Source organism: Sparus aurata, chromosome 3 (assembly GCF_900880675.1).
Source record: "Sparus aurata chromosome 3, fSpaAur1.1, whole genome shotgun sequence".
Classification (NCBI taxonomy): Eukaryota; Metazoa; Chordata; class Actinopteri; order Spariformes; family Sparidae; genus Sparus; species Sparus aurata.
Window position 1 is genome coordinate 13,815,852 of NC_044189.1, and position 19,763 is coordinate 13,835,614.

Genomic DNA, 19,763 nt, shown 5'->3' on the forward strand with positions numbered 1-19,763 from the left:
CTGTCTGTCTGCAGACTTTAGGATGGAGGCATTAGTGACGTAAGTCGGCTCCGTCAATCAGCGGGCAGGCCGCCGTGACAGACAGGGACAGACAGATGTTGGGGCGGTACTTGTAGTTCTTTCACCACAGAACAGGCGACCTCGGACACCTTCTATCTGCGCACGTTATCAAAAGCACCGTCTCACTGCTGAGCTCCACTGCTGTGCGTAACGAGGAGGAAACGGTGTTTGCTTGTTTTTTTTTGTTTGTTTGTTTTCTTTACCTGTCCACTGTGAGGGGGGAAATTCAGAAACTCACCGGAATCAGTAAAAAAAAAAAAAAAAAGAAAAAAAAAGCGAGGACTGGTTTTGCGCAAAAGTTTGTAATCCAGATTCTTGATCCGGTCGTAGCCCCGAGCCTGGAGCCGGTGCGGCTCGGTGCGCAGCGTCCCCCCAAAGTCCTGTGGCGAGAGGAGAGCGCATCCAGTCCGAGCTGAGCCTCCTCTCCTGTTGAGATTATCACTGCACCCTCCTATCAGTCAAGAAAAAAAAAAAAACACAAACTTTAGACTTTTCTCCTCCTCTCCTCTTCCTCTTCTTCACCACTATCCTCTCCAGCAGTAAGCGGAAATATCACGCCGTCTCATTTGAGAGGACATTAGCCCACTTGTGCGCCCTTTTATAAACACTTTATGGTGGATAATAGTTAGGACGGGAGTGTAGGCTACTAATGGAGCCTCTTGTGGATTCAGAGCCCCTCCCCTTCAACAGAAGCCTCGCTAAAAAGGTGTAACGAATCGATCCGCAGCCTCCTTTGTCCCACTAAAGAGGTCACCGAAGATATCCACGTTCGACCAAACTTTGGGAACAGAGCGAGAGAGGGAGGGGGGGCTGATCTGTGCCGCACACTCCAGACTGTGTGAACAAGTGGAACAACTCAGTTTTCATCCATTTTGAGCTGGAGTGTGAAAAAAGTGTGTTTTTATTAATTCTCTGTTTGATGCTTTATGGGTATAATCCCGAATAATCAGTCAAAAACTATCCGCCTTGTGCGTAAACAAATGTCTCTTCGCTGATTTTAGCGATTTCACAAGCAGACCTCTTATTTCATTTATTCAATTTCACATCTTTTGCAAATTAAAAAGGGCAAGATTTAACCATTATAATGTCGATTAAAGACACGATCGCACCCCTCGGTGGCGTAACGCGGCTACAAAAAAAATCGACCAAATCTCACTCAGATTTTCAGAAATCTCCCTCACGCGAACGTAACTTTCCGAGGCACCTCTCATTCTCTCGCTTTCACGCAAGTTTCCAAATCGGCCGCTCGCGTGTTCACGCACAGGACGCTGGGGTTTCGTCTCCCGGATATGTGCGGGGAGGGTGGGGTGGGTTGCGGGAGAGGGAGGGAGGGAGGGAGAAGGGGGGGGCAGGACAGTCAGGGCGCCGTTGAAATGAAAGCCATCCCAGTGAACAATTAGAGCAGCGGATTGACAGGTGGGCTTTGACTGTCAGGGTGACGCTTGTCGGAGGGGTGGAGTAAAGGAGAGGCCGGAAAGGCAGCTGGATGTGTCTGTCTGTCAGTGGGAGCTGTCTGAACGCACCGCGCATCACCAAATGTGCGCACATTTTCACTGCGGAGAGGATACCCGGGGACCGCTCCGTTGCGCTTCTTTTTTTTTTGTATCCTCCAAGAGTAAATAACAGTAAATAAAACAAAGAAGAGCAGAGACACTGCGGCTCAGAGGGCGGGCCTGCGTTCCCCGCGTGTTTTGTGATGAGTTTCTGAGGAATTCGTCAAGTGTCCGCGTTTGACAGTCGGACGGACAGCGGATATGTGAGTATTTCATTATCTAGGGGGTGTTTTTTTTTTTTCCTTTTTGTTTTTTTTTTCTTTTTGCGTTTAAGGGAGACGGGGTGTGAGCTGATCGCTGCGGGGTTTTTTTTCTCCTCACACACACACGCACGCACACACACGCACACACACTTGACTGATTGACACACACACCCCAGCCCCGGCTAACGTGTCACTCTTTCCTCTCTTTCCTCCTCAAGAAGCGTAGCGGAGAGGTTGGAGACCCGGAGCTGGCCGCCACCTGGACGGACTGACTGAATGACTGACGGACGGAAGGGACGGACGCAGAGACACTACAGCGCAGTTTGGACTCCGTTGAAAAAGAGCAGCTCCGTTTTTTTTTCCTGGACTTTTGCCGCGAGCAGAAGGTATGAAATAGCAGAAAAGGGCGATTTTTTGATGGGAACGACGGAGGCAGGGGCTCTGGCTGCTCGGTAGATTGAGAATCCGGAGCTTCTTTTTTTTTTTCTCTCCGCGCAATCCCCGAGCCTGCGATGAGTTTGTGCGATCGGCAGAAGTTAACGGACGAGCCCTGAACAACAGCAACAACTGAAAAAAAAGATCTCCAGTCTCCATTTTCTCAGCGGACATAACCCGATTCTGAAATGATCAGCAAAGATTGAACCCCGTCCCCCTTCACTTACACCGATTGTTAAAAACAGAGAGACTTCCTCACACTCCTGCGAGGGGGATCTAGCACACTTTAACTCATATTTTTTTTCCTTCCTCCCCTCCCGTCGCACCGGTTTCCTTCTCCAGCTCGTCCGCTATTTTGATCTCTGCATGAAAAGTCAAGCGGAAAGTCCTGCAGCAGCATGCCGAGGAGAAAGCAGCAAGCGCCGCGGCGGTCAGTAGGTAAGCCCCAGCTCTCACCACCACACACACACACACACACACACACACACACACACTACACACTCTCCTCCCCTCCTTCTCACACGCACACTCGCGCACGCACACACACACATATACAGCGTCACCGATAAACAGGCAGGAATCAGTCAGTGCGCAGACAAGTTTACGCAGCGGCGCGCACAGAACAGGCCTGATCACCTCTTATAACACACACACACAGACAGACACATTCACTCACACACACACACACACACACACACACACACACACACACACACACACACAGCGTGCCTGTTTGTATTTCCCCCAAAACAGCCCCGTAATAAGTTGATTCCTGCTCATCTGACGGCAACAGCATTGTCTCATTTACGCAGCCCGCATGCCAAGAAAACCAACGCGCTCAGCCGCACTTCAGTGTCAGCGCTGTAAAGCCGATCCTCCGCCAGGTTGCCAACATCCAAGTTCTCCCAAAACAAAGCTCATCTTATCTCGTTTTTACAGGCCAACGTGTTTGATGTGTTTGTTGCCAGCGAGACAAGAAAAGGGAAAGAAAAAGAAAAGTGGCGTATTTTTTCCCTCTCTCTCTCTCTCTCTCTCTCTCTGTGTCTCTCCCCTCAGCTTGTGTTCCGCTCTGGGATTGCCATCCTTGATTTGATGCTTGATTGATCGCCTGTCATGCGACTGCCTTTGATCTATTCATTCCTGATAAACATCAGTAAATCATTCAGCATGGAGACACGCATGCGCCCCGGCAGCTGGACTGCCTCAAAGGGGTAACTTTCTGCCCCCGCGGAGGAGCAAAGAAAAGACAAATTGAAAGAAAAAGTTCTCAAGCGGGGTAAATACTTCACGATTAATACCCCAGGAGGAGGGGGGAGGGGGGGAGTGAGGGGAGGGGAGGGGAGGAGAGGGGGGTGCTGGGGCATAGCGAGATCACAGGGAGGAATCTCCAGAAATAGCCCTAAAATCACTGCAGGGTGAGCCTCTAATGGTCAAAGTCTTGACCTGACCTCTGTGTTCACCTCTTGCAGAAAGGAAGGTTGGCTACTTAACACCCAACATGAATGCGAGAGTGATAAAGGGAGAGATGAAGTGTGTCAAATCTCTATATTATTGTTGCCACGGCAGGAAAAATCAAGTTTAGCAACTTTGTGCCACTGAAAAACCTATTACTACCAATCTGTTAATGATGTAAATGTAAGTATGTGGGTTTTAAAGTGAGATCCTGTAATTTAAAAAGCATTTTTGGTGTGTTTTTCAGAGACTGCTCTTTAGCAAAAAGTACAATAATTCCACATTTTCAGAGAAAAGTCGCCGCTTCAGCCCCCCCAACGTACCGCCTCTCGACATTTTCGCCTCCATGTCGTCGTTAACCTGACCAGACGTGAACTGCGCCGAGAGAGAATCGCACATTTGCCCGAGTCCATTTGATGTCCCTGGGAGATGCATGTGATTGACATGCATTTTCAAAATGACGGGTGGTGGTGCTGGTGCTGGTGGTGGTGGGGAGGAGAGGAGCCTTTGAAGTTGGTGCAGTAATGACCAAAGCCGAATAAAACAGCTGTAGAATGTTAAGCAGGCGGTGGAAATGTGAGGTTAAGCAGACTTAATCAAGGTTGTGACAGAAAGACTTTGAACTCGGTGGGGCTGTAATTTCTAATTGACGCGAGGCTTTAGTGATGGATAGAGAGAAATGTGTTTGAAGAGAAGCTGCCTGCGCGCTGAAAATGAACGCCGTCGGCCCGCAAATAGTGGCGAAATCCCCAAAAGAGTGCGTGGAGCGACGTACACACACACACACAAACACACACACACAAAAAGAAGTGTTTCCTGTTTTTCCAGCCTCTTCTGGTCATTCAGCCGAGCTCTGAAGTGGCCCCATTCCGGCTCAGCTTTTGAATATTGATTTAATTGTCTGTTTTTGTGACAGACGCATACATCACAGCCAGTAATGGTCAATCCCGGCTTGGCAGGCTCTGTCTCTGCATTATTTCCAGTGCATGACATATGGTCAATCCGCAAACTTTAACACCTCTGCTGATGTGCGTGTGTGTGTGTGTGCGACTGCTTCCTGCACCTATAAACGCGTGGCTATTTTTACAATGCATTAGCAGATATTTCCACAGCCTCGATTTGTCACTTTGGAGTTGCACTAAAACAAAATGTTGCTCCTCAGAGAGAGAGAGAGAGAGAGAGAGAGAGAGAGAGAGGGAGAGGCTTCAATGGCTCTTTGTATGCCATTTCAAATGGGCTCTGTTTCATCAGTCACAGTGATGATTTTAGACCCTGTAATGGCGCTGTACCCTATCTAGTTTATGACCAGTGACAATACATCAGTGTTCTTTCATTTGGAACCGCATTACTGCATCTGTTAGTTTTGGCAGTTGAGTTCAGTGCAGTGCAATTTGAGCAGCAGAGACTTTTGCTGCAGTCATTTGTCGTCATTTTCAGGCTTTTTTGTTGTTGTTGTTGTGGTCGTCTCTTGCGGACCTGCAGTTGTGTAGAGGTGTTTCTCACAGGACCTTGAGTAGTACATGGAAGGTAAAGAAATGCAGGTAATTGTGACAAGAGTAAAATAAAAATGCGGGAGGTGGTTAAAACGTGAACGTGATTTCAGGCAAGTTTTGCTTCTCTCTCTGTTAACGAGTTTGCGTGTTAAACTCATGTTGATAGTTAGTTTTGGACGTTGGCGGTGTAGACCTCATGTCAGCGTTTTTACAAGAAATCCTTTTTATAAACATTCTCTGGTGTTAGCTTCTCATGGATCAAGATTCGGCGCTCTTCGTGGTTTAAATTGCACATTTTCACTTTTTTGGACCATTTGTCTGACGATACAAGCGGTTTGAGGACGTCGGCCTTGGAATGTGGAAGCTATTTTCTGATGTTTTACAGACCAGTCGATCAGTCAAAAACTATCCATGTTAGTGCGGATTGTGTTTTTGTTTTTGATCTCGTGGACAAGACAATTCTCCTTCTTCGGCTGAACAATAAAGTTATTCCATTTTGTGATATAGTCAGTTGCAGCTCTAATTGAAGTGCCGTGATAAACGTTTTAACAGCACAGACTTGAGTTTATACCTTTGAAGACTTTGATAGTAACTGCTGTGTTGCTGTTGACATCAGCAGCATTATCACCGTTTATAATGGCAACACACTGTACACATAAAACCCAAAGAAGCAGTAATTAGTTTAATTAGTGGATGTGACACACTATGTAGAAGATATTCAAAGATACATCTGTGTATTTGCCTTGATGCTGAGGTCACACTTTGGATCGCTGTTGGAAAACGAACAGCGCTGCTGCACGTCGACTCTTGCTTTTAGTTTGCCAGCCGCAATATCTTAAATCAAACACTGTCACTCTAAGTAATGAATCTGTCAACTAATCATTCAACATGTCAGCGTGATTGGTGTTAAATTTATTCCCCAAGAAGAAGAAAAAAAAAATCCTCCTTTTATTACCTGTCCTAACAAAAAGAAAACATTTAGTTTTACTGGCTGAGACGGAGGAAGAGGGCGGAGCAATCCCCAGTGGGATGGACCGGGATGCAAGTTCACTGGATTAACATCTTTATACCCGTGTACTTGTTCCAGAGAATCAGGAATCTGCTCAGTTTCCTTTCACTCTTAGATGTTAAAGTTTAGAAACATTTGATCCTGCGCCGGTTTCTCATCTCCACTGACAGCGGGGAGAGCAGTGTTTTCTGGACTGACAGAATTAGCGCAGGTCATGAAGGGAGAGGAAGTGCCACGCTGTGATACTGTCAAACATGGCCGTGTGGAAATGTGTTCCTTCATAGCTGAAGACGGTAATTAGTTCGCCTTTTGTCTGCTCTCCTGATAGAAACGTTAGGGAGACTGGCTGACTCTGGCTGCTCACACACTGATGCCACTAATTAAAAAGTTTAGCACTCTAAACATAAATCAAGCATTTTGCGTTACGGAGAGAGAGAGAGAGAGAGATGCCGTTAATTTTCTTTAATATGTATGATTCGGTGTCTCTGATAAACGAACTTCAGAGCTACCTTTTTAATGATCTGTCTGTGTAGCTTAGCTCAGCACATGTTTAATTAAAGCACCCCTGCAACATGTCCAGATTGAAGCCACAATGAGGCGCGCGCTGATTGAACAGGATGCACAGACAGTGCCTCGCCTTGTGAGCTCCACCACTGACATCTGCCTTCGCCTCTCCTAAACAGATATACTGCCGCCATCGCTGCCTCAATGCAAAGGGAGTCTCTTAATTATGACTTGAGGGTGGGCGGGTGGGGGAGAAGTTGAGCTTCCCTTCTTCCCGACGGCATCGTTAGTCGTGGTCCCTAATTATCCAGGTAGCTGACGGATCAGTGACAGGGCCCCACCGATTAATGCTTACAAATTCAGCAAGGTGTCAAGTCTGCAAGCTGCCTTGATGTAATCAACTTGGTGTTAGCCACTTCTCATATACGCCCCCCCCCCCCCCCCCCCCCCCCCCCCCAGTTGTTCCAGTGTAAAGTCAACAGCAGAGGTACTCGCAGTGTGACAAATGCGAAGCTAACACCGTGCTGGACACAAACATCCCCGCGACGTGTACGTGCGCTTATTATGCTCAGTCCACGAGCTCTCACTGTAAACAGTCAGACAGTATGTACACTGCAGGTAAAGAAAATGTGAATATATGCGGCTTGCATTGAATGAGGAAGATTTTCTTAATACTTTCCCTCTGATCTTTCTGGTAACAGCTTTTCGGTTTGTTTGACAGAACAGGAACAAAGTTCTAAGCCGAGCAGCATTAATACATTTTGTTGTTGTTACTCCACATTGTGTTTCCTCTGCAGAAATTTAGCTCACGGCACCTGTCAACTAAGAAGCCAGCACCCTGGAAAACTTGTGTTGGTTTTTTATCGGGATGTGTCTGATAAAGTATTTAATGACATTTGTCAGGAGTTGAAGCCATGCTGTGAAGAAAAAAATAAATAAAAATGGTGTTATTTGTAGTGAAAAGTCTGCAGACGAGAACAGAGCACGTCGGCGTGTTTGTGTGTGTGTGTACGTGTGTGTGGAATATTCTGATGGTGTGATAAGGCGGCGTATGTAAAGTGTCATTAACAGGTGACATTGACTGAAGGAGTCAGTGGATATATTTGCTATCCCACACTCCGCTACACCCGCAGTTTCATTTGCATGTGGTGTCAGAGCCAGTAGGCCTCGAGGAAATCAAAGACACACACTAATACGCACACTCACACAACTAACGCTCTCTGTCCTCATCTTCGTGGAGGTTAAGTGACAAATGAAGATCGATGACTGCTCTTATGGAAAAGAGAGGGGCGAATTGAAAATATGTGGGAATTAGGCTCGCCATGTAAAGGCATCCAGCACCGCAGCTGCGAGGTAAAACTATCCCAGAGCTTAATGAGGTTCAGAGGAAGCAGGAAAACCTGGGTTTTCACTCAGGCAAGACATGAGGAGCCTTGACAAAAGAAAGCAAAGAAAACAAGGTCGTTTTTTTTTTTGTTTCTTTTTTTTACGGGAACGAAAGCTCACGCGCATCCTCAGTCTTAAATACATCCTGCTTGTATTTATTGTCTCTGATTTTTCAGCGTGTCTGTTTTCCATTCACAGAGGTATGTCTTTGGCTTCAATTCAAAACAGCTGTACATGACAAAAAAACACAATGTAAAGTGGGGATGTAAAATAATAACAGGAATAATAACAAGGCTGAAATCATCCACATGAAGGTCCTCGAGGGGGTTTAGGGAAACCGGTTGCTGATTATTGTGAAGCAAAACTTCTCCTGCTGATTGAGTGAAACAGCCAGCTGGTTGAAAGGGGATCAGAGGCACGTTTATAAAATGAATTCAGTCGATCGCTTAACACTTACTTAAAACTCGTTCACCTTTGTATTCCAGCACAAACACATGATATCACTAATCATATGTGACATGACTGCCTTTATCCTGGCCATCAGGATTTTTTTGGATAGCGCACTAACTAAAGATCATTTTCAGTATAGTTATTTTCTAATTTAATCAGTTACAAAAAAAAATCTTGTTATATTTTCACGAAACCACACATTAATCTAACAAACAATCCAAAGCCTAAAGATATTTAGATTGCCATCATGTTTGAAGAAGGAAGCAGTCAAATTCTTATGTACGAGAAGCTGAAAACAATAAAGGTTTTGCTGAAATTTACTAAACGATTGTTGAATTATTGAAATAGTTTCCCCATTAATTTTCTCATGATTGGCTCATCAATGAATCGCCTACTTGTCGCAGCTCATTTTAGGGCATTAACATAACCAATTCTTTATTTTCCACATGTGGAAAAAAAAAACAGAGATTTGCTGTTGTTGGACTGAACAATGCTTGAAATCGCACACTTTGGAATATCAACACTATTTGTTTGGACTTTATTTAAACTGCAAAGAATTATGGGCAGTCAGACACCCAAAAGTGGGCCAGCTGCATTTTGCCTCCTCGCACACACACACACACACACACACACACACGTCGCACCAACAGTTTTCTCCAAATAATATCGGCCGGTTTAAGAATCGGACTAAGAAAGACAAAGGGAATTAGGCGGAGTGCGGTGAATGGAAAGAGCGATGCAGAGAAAAGAAAGAGGAAAAATGGCAAGTCATGATTTAAGGCAAGCAGACGGGAGGTCCAGAGTACATTCAGAGGTCAGTGTGTACTCAGGGGAGCTCCTGTCTCCACCGCCTCCAGTCTAGAGTGTGTTTCGTTGCTTTCTCATATTTTTCTGCTGTGGCGTACAGCAGTCGCGTATATCTGTGTCATAAAGCATAAATGCACTTTATGTTTTTAGTTACCAATTCCAGCGTAATGTTACATCACTGTGTCTGTAGGTACCGCGTGTGTGTGTGTGTGTGTGTCCTTGCGTGATTGATGCGCTGTTGACCAGACAGACGCCGCCACTGTGATCGAATTTGCCCAAAGCTTAAGAGACTCTGCTCTGATTCAGATATTTGTTTATATGTTTTGCTCGGGTGACCTCAGAAATTACTCAGCATTCCTTTTTTTTTTATTTCAGTGCTACACTTGACGTATCAGAAATTGCCCCTGAGGCGGCGCTCGTTGCAGTAATCACGGTGATCATGCCAGCGATAAGACTTGGAGATACATGGCCACCAAAGCGAGCACAGCGAGATTTAAATTACTCCCAGTGCTCCTATTTATTGAATCTCTTGCTCCCTTATATCGGCGATACTTGAGTCAAGAGCTTAGTAAAGCCAAGGCTGTAAAACCACCTTTGATCCGCGGGGCAAATATTAAAAAACAATGCTAAGGTGAGTGAGCTGCCTTCTGAGGCCCCGTTCAGCCCGCCCCTGAAGTTGTGTTGCTCCTGTTAACCGGCCTTGAACATCTGGGCAGAGAGCGGGTTGGGTGAGGGGAAGGAGACAACAGAGGGAGAGGAAGAGGGCCTGTGAAGAAAAGGTATTAAAAGTGACAGATGAACAGGACTTGGGTAGATGTTCCCCTGCAGCAGCTGTGACTGCTGCCATGGCTCTGACAGGTGTCAATTAAGAATTACTGCCGAGGCCCTGTAGTCATTTCTTCCTGCCCAGCTGTCCGTCGACGTGCCTTTTCGAGAAATAACACTTTACCCTTGTCAGTGCTGTAGCGCTTAGCCACGGTCGCCCCAGAAAACGAGTGCATGGCGGGCACGCAAATCGATAACCAGTATATTAGCAATTATTTTGCCCATCGATTTACGGTGGGGCAGCGACTCCCACTGTGTTGTTATTAGCCGCTGATTATATGTGGCTGTGCTGTACTGCAGAAACACACAGCAACCCAGACACTGGCTTTGCTGTTACCAGGTAGATCTGTTCTATTCTCAAAGCCAAGTTAACATGCAGGCACAAGATTAAACATACATTCCTTTGTCGATTGTCGAAGTTTAGCCCTTGAACTTGTTCACAGAACAAAGAACAGTTCAGTACGAACATTAGTCGTCAATGAGGTGAGACAAATACAGTTTTGATCCTGTTTGAATTGTCATGAATTACAGAGATGACAAATTAAAAGATAATTTTGCTAGTCAAGAATGTCAGTGTGTTGTAAAGCTAGTAAAATACTTACATTTTTTGTAGTGAACTACATTGTCTTACTAAATATTTGTCACCAACACCAACATGGCCGTCACCTCGGCACAGTAAGTGGATTAAACAAGCTGAAAATCACAATGAATCTCTCCATATTCTCTCAAATGCAGTTATGTCAAAGAGGAGTTAATCAGTTTTCTGATCTAGCTAATATACAACACCGACAGTGACACTGAACTGCTGTGTACACTTTCTATTTGTTTATTTTAACAGTTTTATGTTTCAGTAGTTTTTTGACAAACTGTGACTTTATTGTCAAATTTATTAACATCATATGCGTTATTCATGGCACCATTGAAACAGAATAAAACTCTTTTTTTTCTGATATAAGGTCTCATGTTGGTCAACCGGCAGGGATGGGATTTGGAGCTGTCTGGCTTAAAGTATATCTAAATCATCCCATAGATCCAGCCACTTGTCACCCCATGATAACTTCATAGGCCCTGAAATAAAAGTAAATATAATGTTTTAGCTACGGATCTACCCATCAGATCCATATCGGGGCCTATACTGACCTAATTAAGCAGATCAGATATCGACCAAACGTTACAGATCTACATTAACAGTTCCCTCGTGTCAGCAGTTCACTGGCCTCATGTTACCTTACACAAAATGATCCCATTGGATTCCACGCAGCGTGGTAAACACAGTTCTGGAGTAAAGAGGCACACACCCTGAGTTCAGGTATCAGAATAGTTTTGCCACGTCAACTTTCTATTTACTGTTTGATATTAAACTGAACGAATTGGAACGTTCCTGATGATCTCAAAAGGGAATGTTGACATCATAACAATACTTAAGATTTGCAGGAAGCCTTAAAACAATTGTAGAAACTGTCTGGTGAAGAGAAATAAGGGTGACTTCAAGGCACTTAACTACTGCAGCGCTTTCTGGCTCGATGTTGCGTCTCAGCAGAAATTCCATTTAAGTTCAGAACAGGAAAATTAAAACTTTGTGACATAAAGTTGCATCGATTCTTCACGCCGAACCATAAAGCATCCCAGAAAACGCCGAAGGCATACAAATAGAATAAGTGAGTTTGTGCTTGAATACGTATACACATGATAACTGTATACTGTGGTGGTTTGAATATAATCCACCTTGTAAACATCAGGAGAACATTTACATGAATTAAACATATGCAAACGAAGCAGCAGCAGCAGCTTGTGGTAAAGTTTTACCTTGCCTCGGTTGGACTGTGTTCAGAGCACTGACCGGTTACTGTGTGTTATGAGAAGAAAGGCGCTCGTTTTTATTACATGGACGCTGATAATAGCTGGCCTCAGCACATCCAAACCGCAGTCGATGCAAGTGGACAAAAGTCAGGGGGGTGGATATTTCTATCCCCAAAGGAGTGTTTATTTAACTGATAAGGTGAGTTGAGAGGCAATGAATATCATTTTTTTTTTTTTTTTTTGGACACTAGTTTACGGCAGATAAGCCATCTGGGAACGGATACAGTTAACAGATGACACTTTGTCCTTGAGAGCGGACACTGGGGAAGGTCATGCTGCAGCCTGGTGTAGTGCCATCTCTCTTTCCTCCCCTCACCTCTTCATCTTTATCTCAGCCTACTCCATCTCTCCCTCTCTCTCCTGGTTTATCTTTTTCTTTTTTTGGGGGGGATTACCGGCCCCCTCTTTCTCTCTCCCTCCCTGTAAGCCTTTTCTCATCTTCCTATCTGTCATCAATCTCTATCTTACTGACTCAATACTCCTCTACCCTGCTCATATTTTCTTTCATCTTCCTCCCCGCCTCTCGCCCTCATCTATCGCTCTCTCACCGGATGCTCAAGAGTCAGTGAACTGGTTACAAGAACATGAACTCGACGTCTGTAACGGAGAGCATCGTACCCTTTCAGGCCCACAGGCCTTGTTCTCATATTTCAAGAACCTCTTTTCCCCCAAGATAGTCTGATTTAACCGATGTCCTGCAGTCACACTTCTGGGTTGTAAAAAAAAATCTAAAAAGGGCAGTTCAGTTTTGTGCCATCTCCTTAGAAGTCCAAACACATGACAGTCATGTACTTTCCGAGAGCCATTCCCGTTAAGATTATCCATAAACCACGTCGCACACGAGGAGAATCAAAGCATATTTTTGTTGTTCCGTTTTCTTTTGGGCCTTTTATTCAAAAGGAACCCATTGACCACATTCTCGCTCGGGGTTACACAAAGTAATCACTTAACAGTCGCTGGTGTGATGGGCATCCGAAAGAGGATATAATGTCTTGGGATGCCAGTCCATTCAGAAACACATGCTCCCCCCCCTCCCCAAAAATTCCTCCCAAATCTTCCCTGAGCCGCTGTGTTGTCTCAGACAGTGACAATCACTGGGGGGGTATAAGCTCAGCTCTGTCCTTCTAAGTCGTCTGTCTCCGAGAGAACAGCAGGAGACCGCTCATAGACCCAAATGTCTCCTCTCGTCACTCAGCTCCCTCACACAGCACGCGCTGGCTCTGTCTGACTGTCTAACTGGCTGTCCACCTGAGCATCTGTTTGTGATCACCTGTCTCTGTTTGTGTCTAAGTCTGTCTGTTGACCCAACTGTCGGCCTGTTTACTTGTCTATCTCGGGTCCATCTGCCTCTCTGCCGGCGCACCGACGGGACTGCCACTGCATCGAATTAACCACCCTGAAAGCATTTGGATATTGAATAATGTTTGTATCATAGTCTGCATCGACATTGAACTTGATACAATAAGTACATTTACTCAAGTGCTGTAATTAAGTGGCTCTGATTAACACTCCCCGATCCCCACGTAGCATCATGTGTATCTTGTTAACTTTCTTAAATCCTCACTGAAGTCATAGCTTTGACGTGCATTTTTTTCTGGACTCGACAATTACCTCTCCATTCAAAACTGTGAACATTTTGTGCGTATTTGTGTTGTGGAGGATTGGGGCGTCCTCCTGAAAAACACCCTCGATAAAAGGGTTTCTGGATTCTGTCTTACTGGTCCATTTATGTGCATTTAATAGAATTTGCTCCTACCTCCTACCTTACCATATACTTTGGCTTGCCATTTCACCTTTGTGAAGGTCTGCGTAATATATCTGCCATCTTGCTGATAACTTATTCCGGTATATTTAGACACATTCCCAGTGTGAGTCATTTTCTAGGTGAATGCAAGATACTTTTTTAACTTAACTAATCTGTTTTTCCTCTCGATCTTCTCAGATTGTCACTTCATTCCTTTCCCGTCTTGCCTCATAGTTGGAGCCTTGTCCTGAAACTTCTGTGGTTTAACAGTGACTGCTGTCAGATTTTAAGGAAATAGAAAAGCAGCCCAGAGAAAATGTATGCCCAAAGCCTGAAGTGATGTCTCAGTAGCAGTATTTTGCTCTGAATGGACAGCAACCATTGACTAAAACTATACTTTACAATTCCCCCAAAACACACTATACATGAGTGCTAAAAATGCCTCTTTACATATCATTTAAGAGTATTGAAATGATCCATAAATTGGCCTATTATGCTCATGTATATTGTAGTAAACATCACTCTATAAATCTCAGTTTACCCAGTCCAGTTTGATGGCAGCAAATATGCTGTGTCAGAAAAACAATCCCAAACCCAAAGTCATTCTTATACCAAAGAAAAATGTGTGCAGCCTTGAACACCTTATGTTATTTTTTATATTATTATTATTATCAGTGTGAGAAACAGGAGCCTTAGCTTCAGTGTTTGGAAGTCCACAGAACAGGTTTGGGCTGACAAGGGCATAATCAGCAAACGTATTAATTCATCCAGTTCCACTTTTATTTCAGGAGGAGAATCAGACAATATCCGTAACATTCTCCATTGAAGTTATTTTTGGGCGCCGAGGGAGAACGTGCGTCAGGACTGGTTAATTAAACAAGGTCAAACCAGACAAGATCAAGGATCAGAACGGCTCGCACTGATTAACATCAAGTTTATAGAGTTCAGTCAATTACCTCATTACATGACTGCTCCACTGACCCCTCCATTGGCGAGAATACTCTAAATTCCAAGTTTCCCGAAGGACTTTTGTACACAGTCCCGACTTCAGAAAAATGTTTTGGCAGTTAACGTTTCTGCAAACAAACTGATATGTTCAAATTTGTGTGTATCACATGTTGGCAACCGCATTAACATTTCATTGACTTTTGAATATTTTTGATAGAAAGTCGGCACAACGTTCGTCCATGTTTGTGGCACCCAAAACAGACATTTTTAAGCCAAAACACAATGTTTTCCAAACCTTTACCAAGTGGTTTTTGTGCTTAAATGTAACCTAGTGCAAACACAGCCTTGTCAAAACACGAAATTGAAAATTTGTCCTAAAGACACGTAAAGTTGCAATATGAATATAAAGTTTAATCATTTACTAGGTTTGTAGAAATGTACAAAGCCAATATTTATTCTGGCAATTGGGTTGTTGTGCATTCATGCCGAATTGTATCTAGCAATCGCGTCCCCCATTGTTTTTTAGCAGCATCAGTGGTTTATTTGAAACCAACAGAAATGTCAAATCTATCACTCTAAATACACAAAGACAAGATAGGACATTCAATAAAAAGCTTAGAGCATCTAAAATCTTGAGAAGCTGTGCTAAATTGTGATAAGTTCTCTCCCTGGGGACGGTAAGATTACCCACATGACTGGAAAAGCCTGTCTGAAAAAGAGAGCCGTAAAAAAAAAAAAGAAAAAAAAAGAATATTTTAAAACTACAGTCAGACATTTTTAGCCTTGCTGTGCCAGACAGTGGAGCTTCTGTGGAAGCAGCGCTTATGGCACAATCCTGAGCGGGCGAAAATGTTGCGCCCCTCCTCTTGATATTTGGGATCTATTATGTATGGAGGAGCTGAGTGTCTACATGACCGGGGCCAGAGAGCTAGACAGGACTGAGTGAGGCACTATTGTGTGTGTGTGTGTGTGTGTGTGTGTGTTTGTGTGTGTGTGTGAGAGTGAGTGTGTGAGGAGGGGCATAAAGGGGTGAAAAAAAAGAAGAGAAAAAGAGTGACAGCAGACAAAAAAGAACCAGGGAGGACGGAGGGGGTGGGGGAAGAGAGGGGATGAGGGAGTGGAAAAAGAGGAGGCAAAGCAACAGAGGAGTGAAAGAGAAATGACTTGAGGGGTTGAGGGATCGAGCGAGAGGTGAATAAAGCGCGCGCGTGAGAGAGAGAGAGAGAAGTATCAAGGCAATGGAGAAGAAAAAAAGAGAGTGAGAGACAGTGAAAGCAGTGGGATAGTGGAGGAGAGAGAAAGAAAGAGGGGAGGATGTCACCCATGGCTGCCACTCATCACTCACAGCTTAATGACGCTGTTTTTTTCCCTTCTCCCGCTTCTTTTTCTGTGGGAGAGAAGGGTGGGGGAGGGAGGTCGGGGCCCGGCGCCCAATCAAACGGGGTCATACAGAGTTCACATCGTCCAGGTGGGACCGTGCTCCACCGGGGAGATGTGTGCGCGTAGCCATAAGGATCGTCTGGCCCCCGGGAGATAGTTTTGTCGAGGACATTTTGAGAGATTCATCCAAACAAATGTGGCGAGGTTTGGGGGGGGGGGAAGTAAATAAAAGTGGCGGTGAAGGTTGAGGTCGCGCGCCAAAAAATAAAGTAAGGGAAGAAAAATTCAAGTTTTTTTTCTTGTTTTTCGTGCCTCTCAGCCTTTTTCTTTTGGTTAAGGTGCAAATCCCTTGTCCAAAGTTTGTGTTCATGTGTTTACACGTGTGTACGTCTGAAGCATGTGTGTTTGTTTTCAAGGAAAACCACTTCGGCTGTCTGTTGCCTCCTTCTGGGATTGGCCTGATTCCTATTCCAGCATTGGACTTTTGATTCTGTTTGTGTGAGTGTGTGTTGTGAGTGAGTGAGTAAGTGTGTGTGTGTGTGTGTGTGTGTGTGCGCGCGTGTGTGTGTGTGTGTGTGTGTGCTGAGCTCCACTTGTCCTCTCACTCATTCCCGTTTCTGGGAAGCATCAGCCGTTTAAAACTCAAACGGCAAGATTTTTTTTTCTTCTCCCCCCTTCGCTCTCCTCCTCGCACCAAATTTGGGGAACAGCTGGGGCGGCCATGACGATGATTTGTCTCCCTCTGCCCGTCCGCCTGACAGGTTGAGAACATGCACACACACACACACTCGTACACACACTCACTCGGGGAGACGCAGACACTCACTAATGGGTGCACGCACACACAATTAAACATGCGCTCAGTATCACAGACAGACAGGCACAAACACACACACACACACACACATCCCCCTTATAAGAGGCCATGTTCTCAGGGCGCTGCCAAAACACTCTGATTTCCTTTAGCCTGGGCGGCCATACATCAGCTCGGGGCCTCCCAGCCCGGATGGCAGGGGCTGACAGAATGACATGTGTCATTTATCAAACGAGGGGCGCCAGGCCTCAGGAAAAGAACAGACCGCCGCGTGACAAAGCCCCCCGAGAGCTCTCCTCCACTCGCAGCGAGGGGAGTGTGTCACGGGATAGACACTGACAAATCTGCGGAGATAGAACACACATGGATACACGCTGACACCGACACACAAGCAGAGGAAACACACACTGGGAGGCACTTCCAGCACAAATACAAAACCGCGGTGATCACGCATTATATCTCAAGCTACATCACGGTTTAAAGGAAGAAAAGTCTGAGGAAGAAGTGGCTCAACTGAAGCAAAAAAAGAAAAAAAAAGAATCTGGATTTTTAACATACTGGCGCTGCAGCTACAAACACACATACCCACACATACACCCACATATATGTTCCCCCTTGCAGCCAGAGAAGCCGCAGCCAAAGCTTCTCCTGTTGCCAGCAGCAGGCCTGACTGTGTGCCCGTCCTTCTTAATGAACGGTCACTGGCTGCCGAAAGGAACTCTCTTACTTGGCAGCGCCGCTCCATCTCCTTCCCTTTCATATCCATGCCACCACATACTCACAATATCCCTCTTTTCTTCCTCCATTATGTTGCACTCCTCTTCATTCCTTCCTCTATCCTCTTTCTTCTCCCCCCCCCCTCTCTCTCTCTCGTCGTCGTGATCCCCCTTCCACCCCCGTTTACTCTTTCCATCGCCTGTTCATTTGTCTTCATAAGCCTAATTTATTTTCTCTGCCAGATGCAAGCTGACAGCCATCAGTCTCTATCCCACACCCACGCACGCGCTGACGCACACACACCTGACCTCGCGACGCGCAGGCAAACGCGCTTACGTGTACGCACAGATGCACACAGCTCCGTTCTCGCTTTTTATTCATTTACTGTCTTTATTGCACACACACACCCACACACACACGCGCGCACAGGCTGGATTACCTCACACTGCTCTGAGGTCAGCTCTGCAGTCACATACCCTCTGTTTTACCCCTGTCCTCCACCCCCTCCAACCCCCAAAACCCTCCCCATTAACATTACTGAAGATGGATGCGTCTTCATAGCTGAGATTGATTGCGGATATAGAGTTATGGTGCCATTTATGTGCGTGCGTGCATGTGTGTGTGTGTAAGTGTTAGATGGAGGGCACTTTGGGAGGCGGCGTTGGGAGCAGAAATGTGAGGGAGGCAGGCTTTTCTCTCGTTTCCAGAACCTTCCAGCCGCTAGTTGTCTGTCCGCGGTCTGATATTGTGCTCTGTTGAAGGATTGCTTCCTCTCTTCCTGCCTCTCTCTCTGACTGTGAAGCTGTTCATAGCCATTGTACACTCACGCACACATACACACACACACACACACACACACACACACACAGGCGTACATAGTCGCACACAGACGCAATTAGGCTGAGATGGCTACTGATACTAGTCCACTTTGAGAACCCAGTACATAATTTACTGACTTTCTCCAGGGACCCTTTTTCAGCCCCTAATCCCTCCTCCCTCCTATCATTTCTTCCTTTGTCACTTTATTGCCATGGTCATCAGGAAAGGGAGGAGAAAAAGAAAAAAAACCTCCACACAAGCACGCATACACACACTCCAGATCGCTGTGTGGTTCGAGCTTATGCTTTTGTTATATATATATTTTTTTTGTTACGCCCCTACGCTATTCATCACGCCTTAAATCCTAAACCAGTGTTGAAATGAAACAGTAGAACTTTGTTTAAAGGAGCGCCAGACTTCAGCACTAACTCATCACTTGAAGCGGGCAGGGCGAAAAAAGAAAATGTGGCGATGCATAAAGGATAACGGTTTTGATGGTGCACAATTGCTGGAATTTCCCCGGTGACACACGCAGTTAAAAGCACTAAAATGTTTGGGGACACTCGGCCGTCCTCGGCAGCCTTCTGCCCGGAGGGTTTTTGTGGTTCTAATTAATTTCCCTGAAGTGACTTTATGGTTTTTAAAGTACTGATTTCTTTGTCTGTCTTTGTTTATGTTGGGAAAGGGATGTGAGTCAGGTCTCTGAGGTGCTGTTCTTACGAAGTCCCCGGCATTCTTGTGCTCAGACATGTGTTGCATATCTGCTGGTCGGTTTGTTTTTAGAGCGTCTTGCCGAGAAGCAGATAAGGGTGGAGAGGAGCTGATGAAATATTTCTCGATATAGACAGACAAAATGACGTGTGTGTGTGTGTGTGTGTGTGTGCGCGCGCGCGCGCGCCACTCCACAGTCTTAAATCAGACTGTTTAATAGTTCTAAGGCTTTCTAAACAATATACTTTGGAGCTTAATCGGTTACTTATTACTTTGAGAGGGCCTAATGAATCTGCAAGTATTTTAATTTGTGTCAAGTTCTACTTGGCAAACTTTTACATGCGTATTAGTGTCATAGCCGTCTTCACAGAGCTGACCTTTGAGAGTAGGGGTTGACCGATAATTAGAAATCAAGGAACCAGTATTCATTAGCATTCAAACTTGGGGTCAGAATTTATTCATTTACTCAAGTAAAGTTCTTAAGTTTTACATTTTACTTAACATTTTTGAGGTACTTTACTATTTCCCTTTTCTATTACTTCATACTTCCTCTCCACTACATTTATTTCATACATTTAGTTAATACAGACTCA

The 19,763-nt window shown here is 45.1% G+C and overlaps 1 protein-coding gene across 1 annotated transcript in view; it reads left to right on the plus strand.

Annotated features, from left to right (window-relative positions):
- Window positions 1-1,408: 1,408 nt before the first annotated feature.
- The window catches only part of tshz1 (teashirt zinc finger homeobox 1), a 31,176-nt gene continuing 12,821 nt past the window's right edge, over window positions 1,409-19,763 (plus strand). The window contains exons 1-2 of the mRNA XM_030412379.1: window positions 1,409-1,816; window positions 2,035-2,689. Of these exons, the coding sequence (XP_030268239.1) occupies window positions 2,650-2,689 (40 nt within the window). The 5' untranslated portion in view covers window positions 1,409-1,816; window positions 2,035-2,649. The remainder of the gene's footprint in view (window positions 1,817-2,034; window positions 2,690-19,763) is intronic.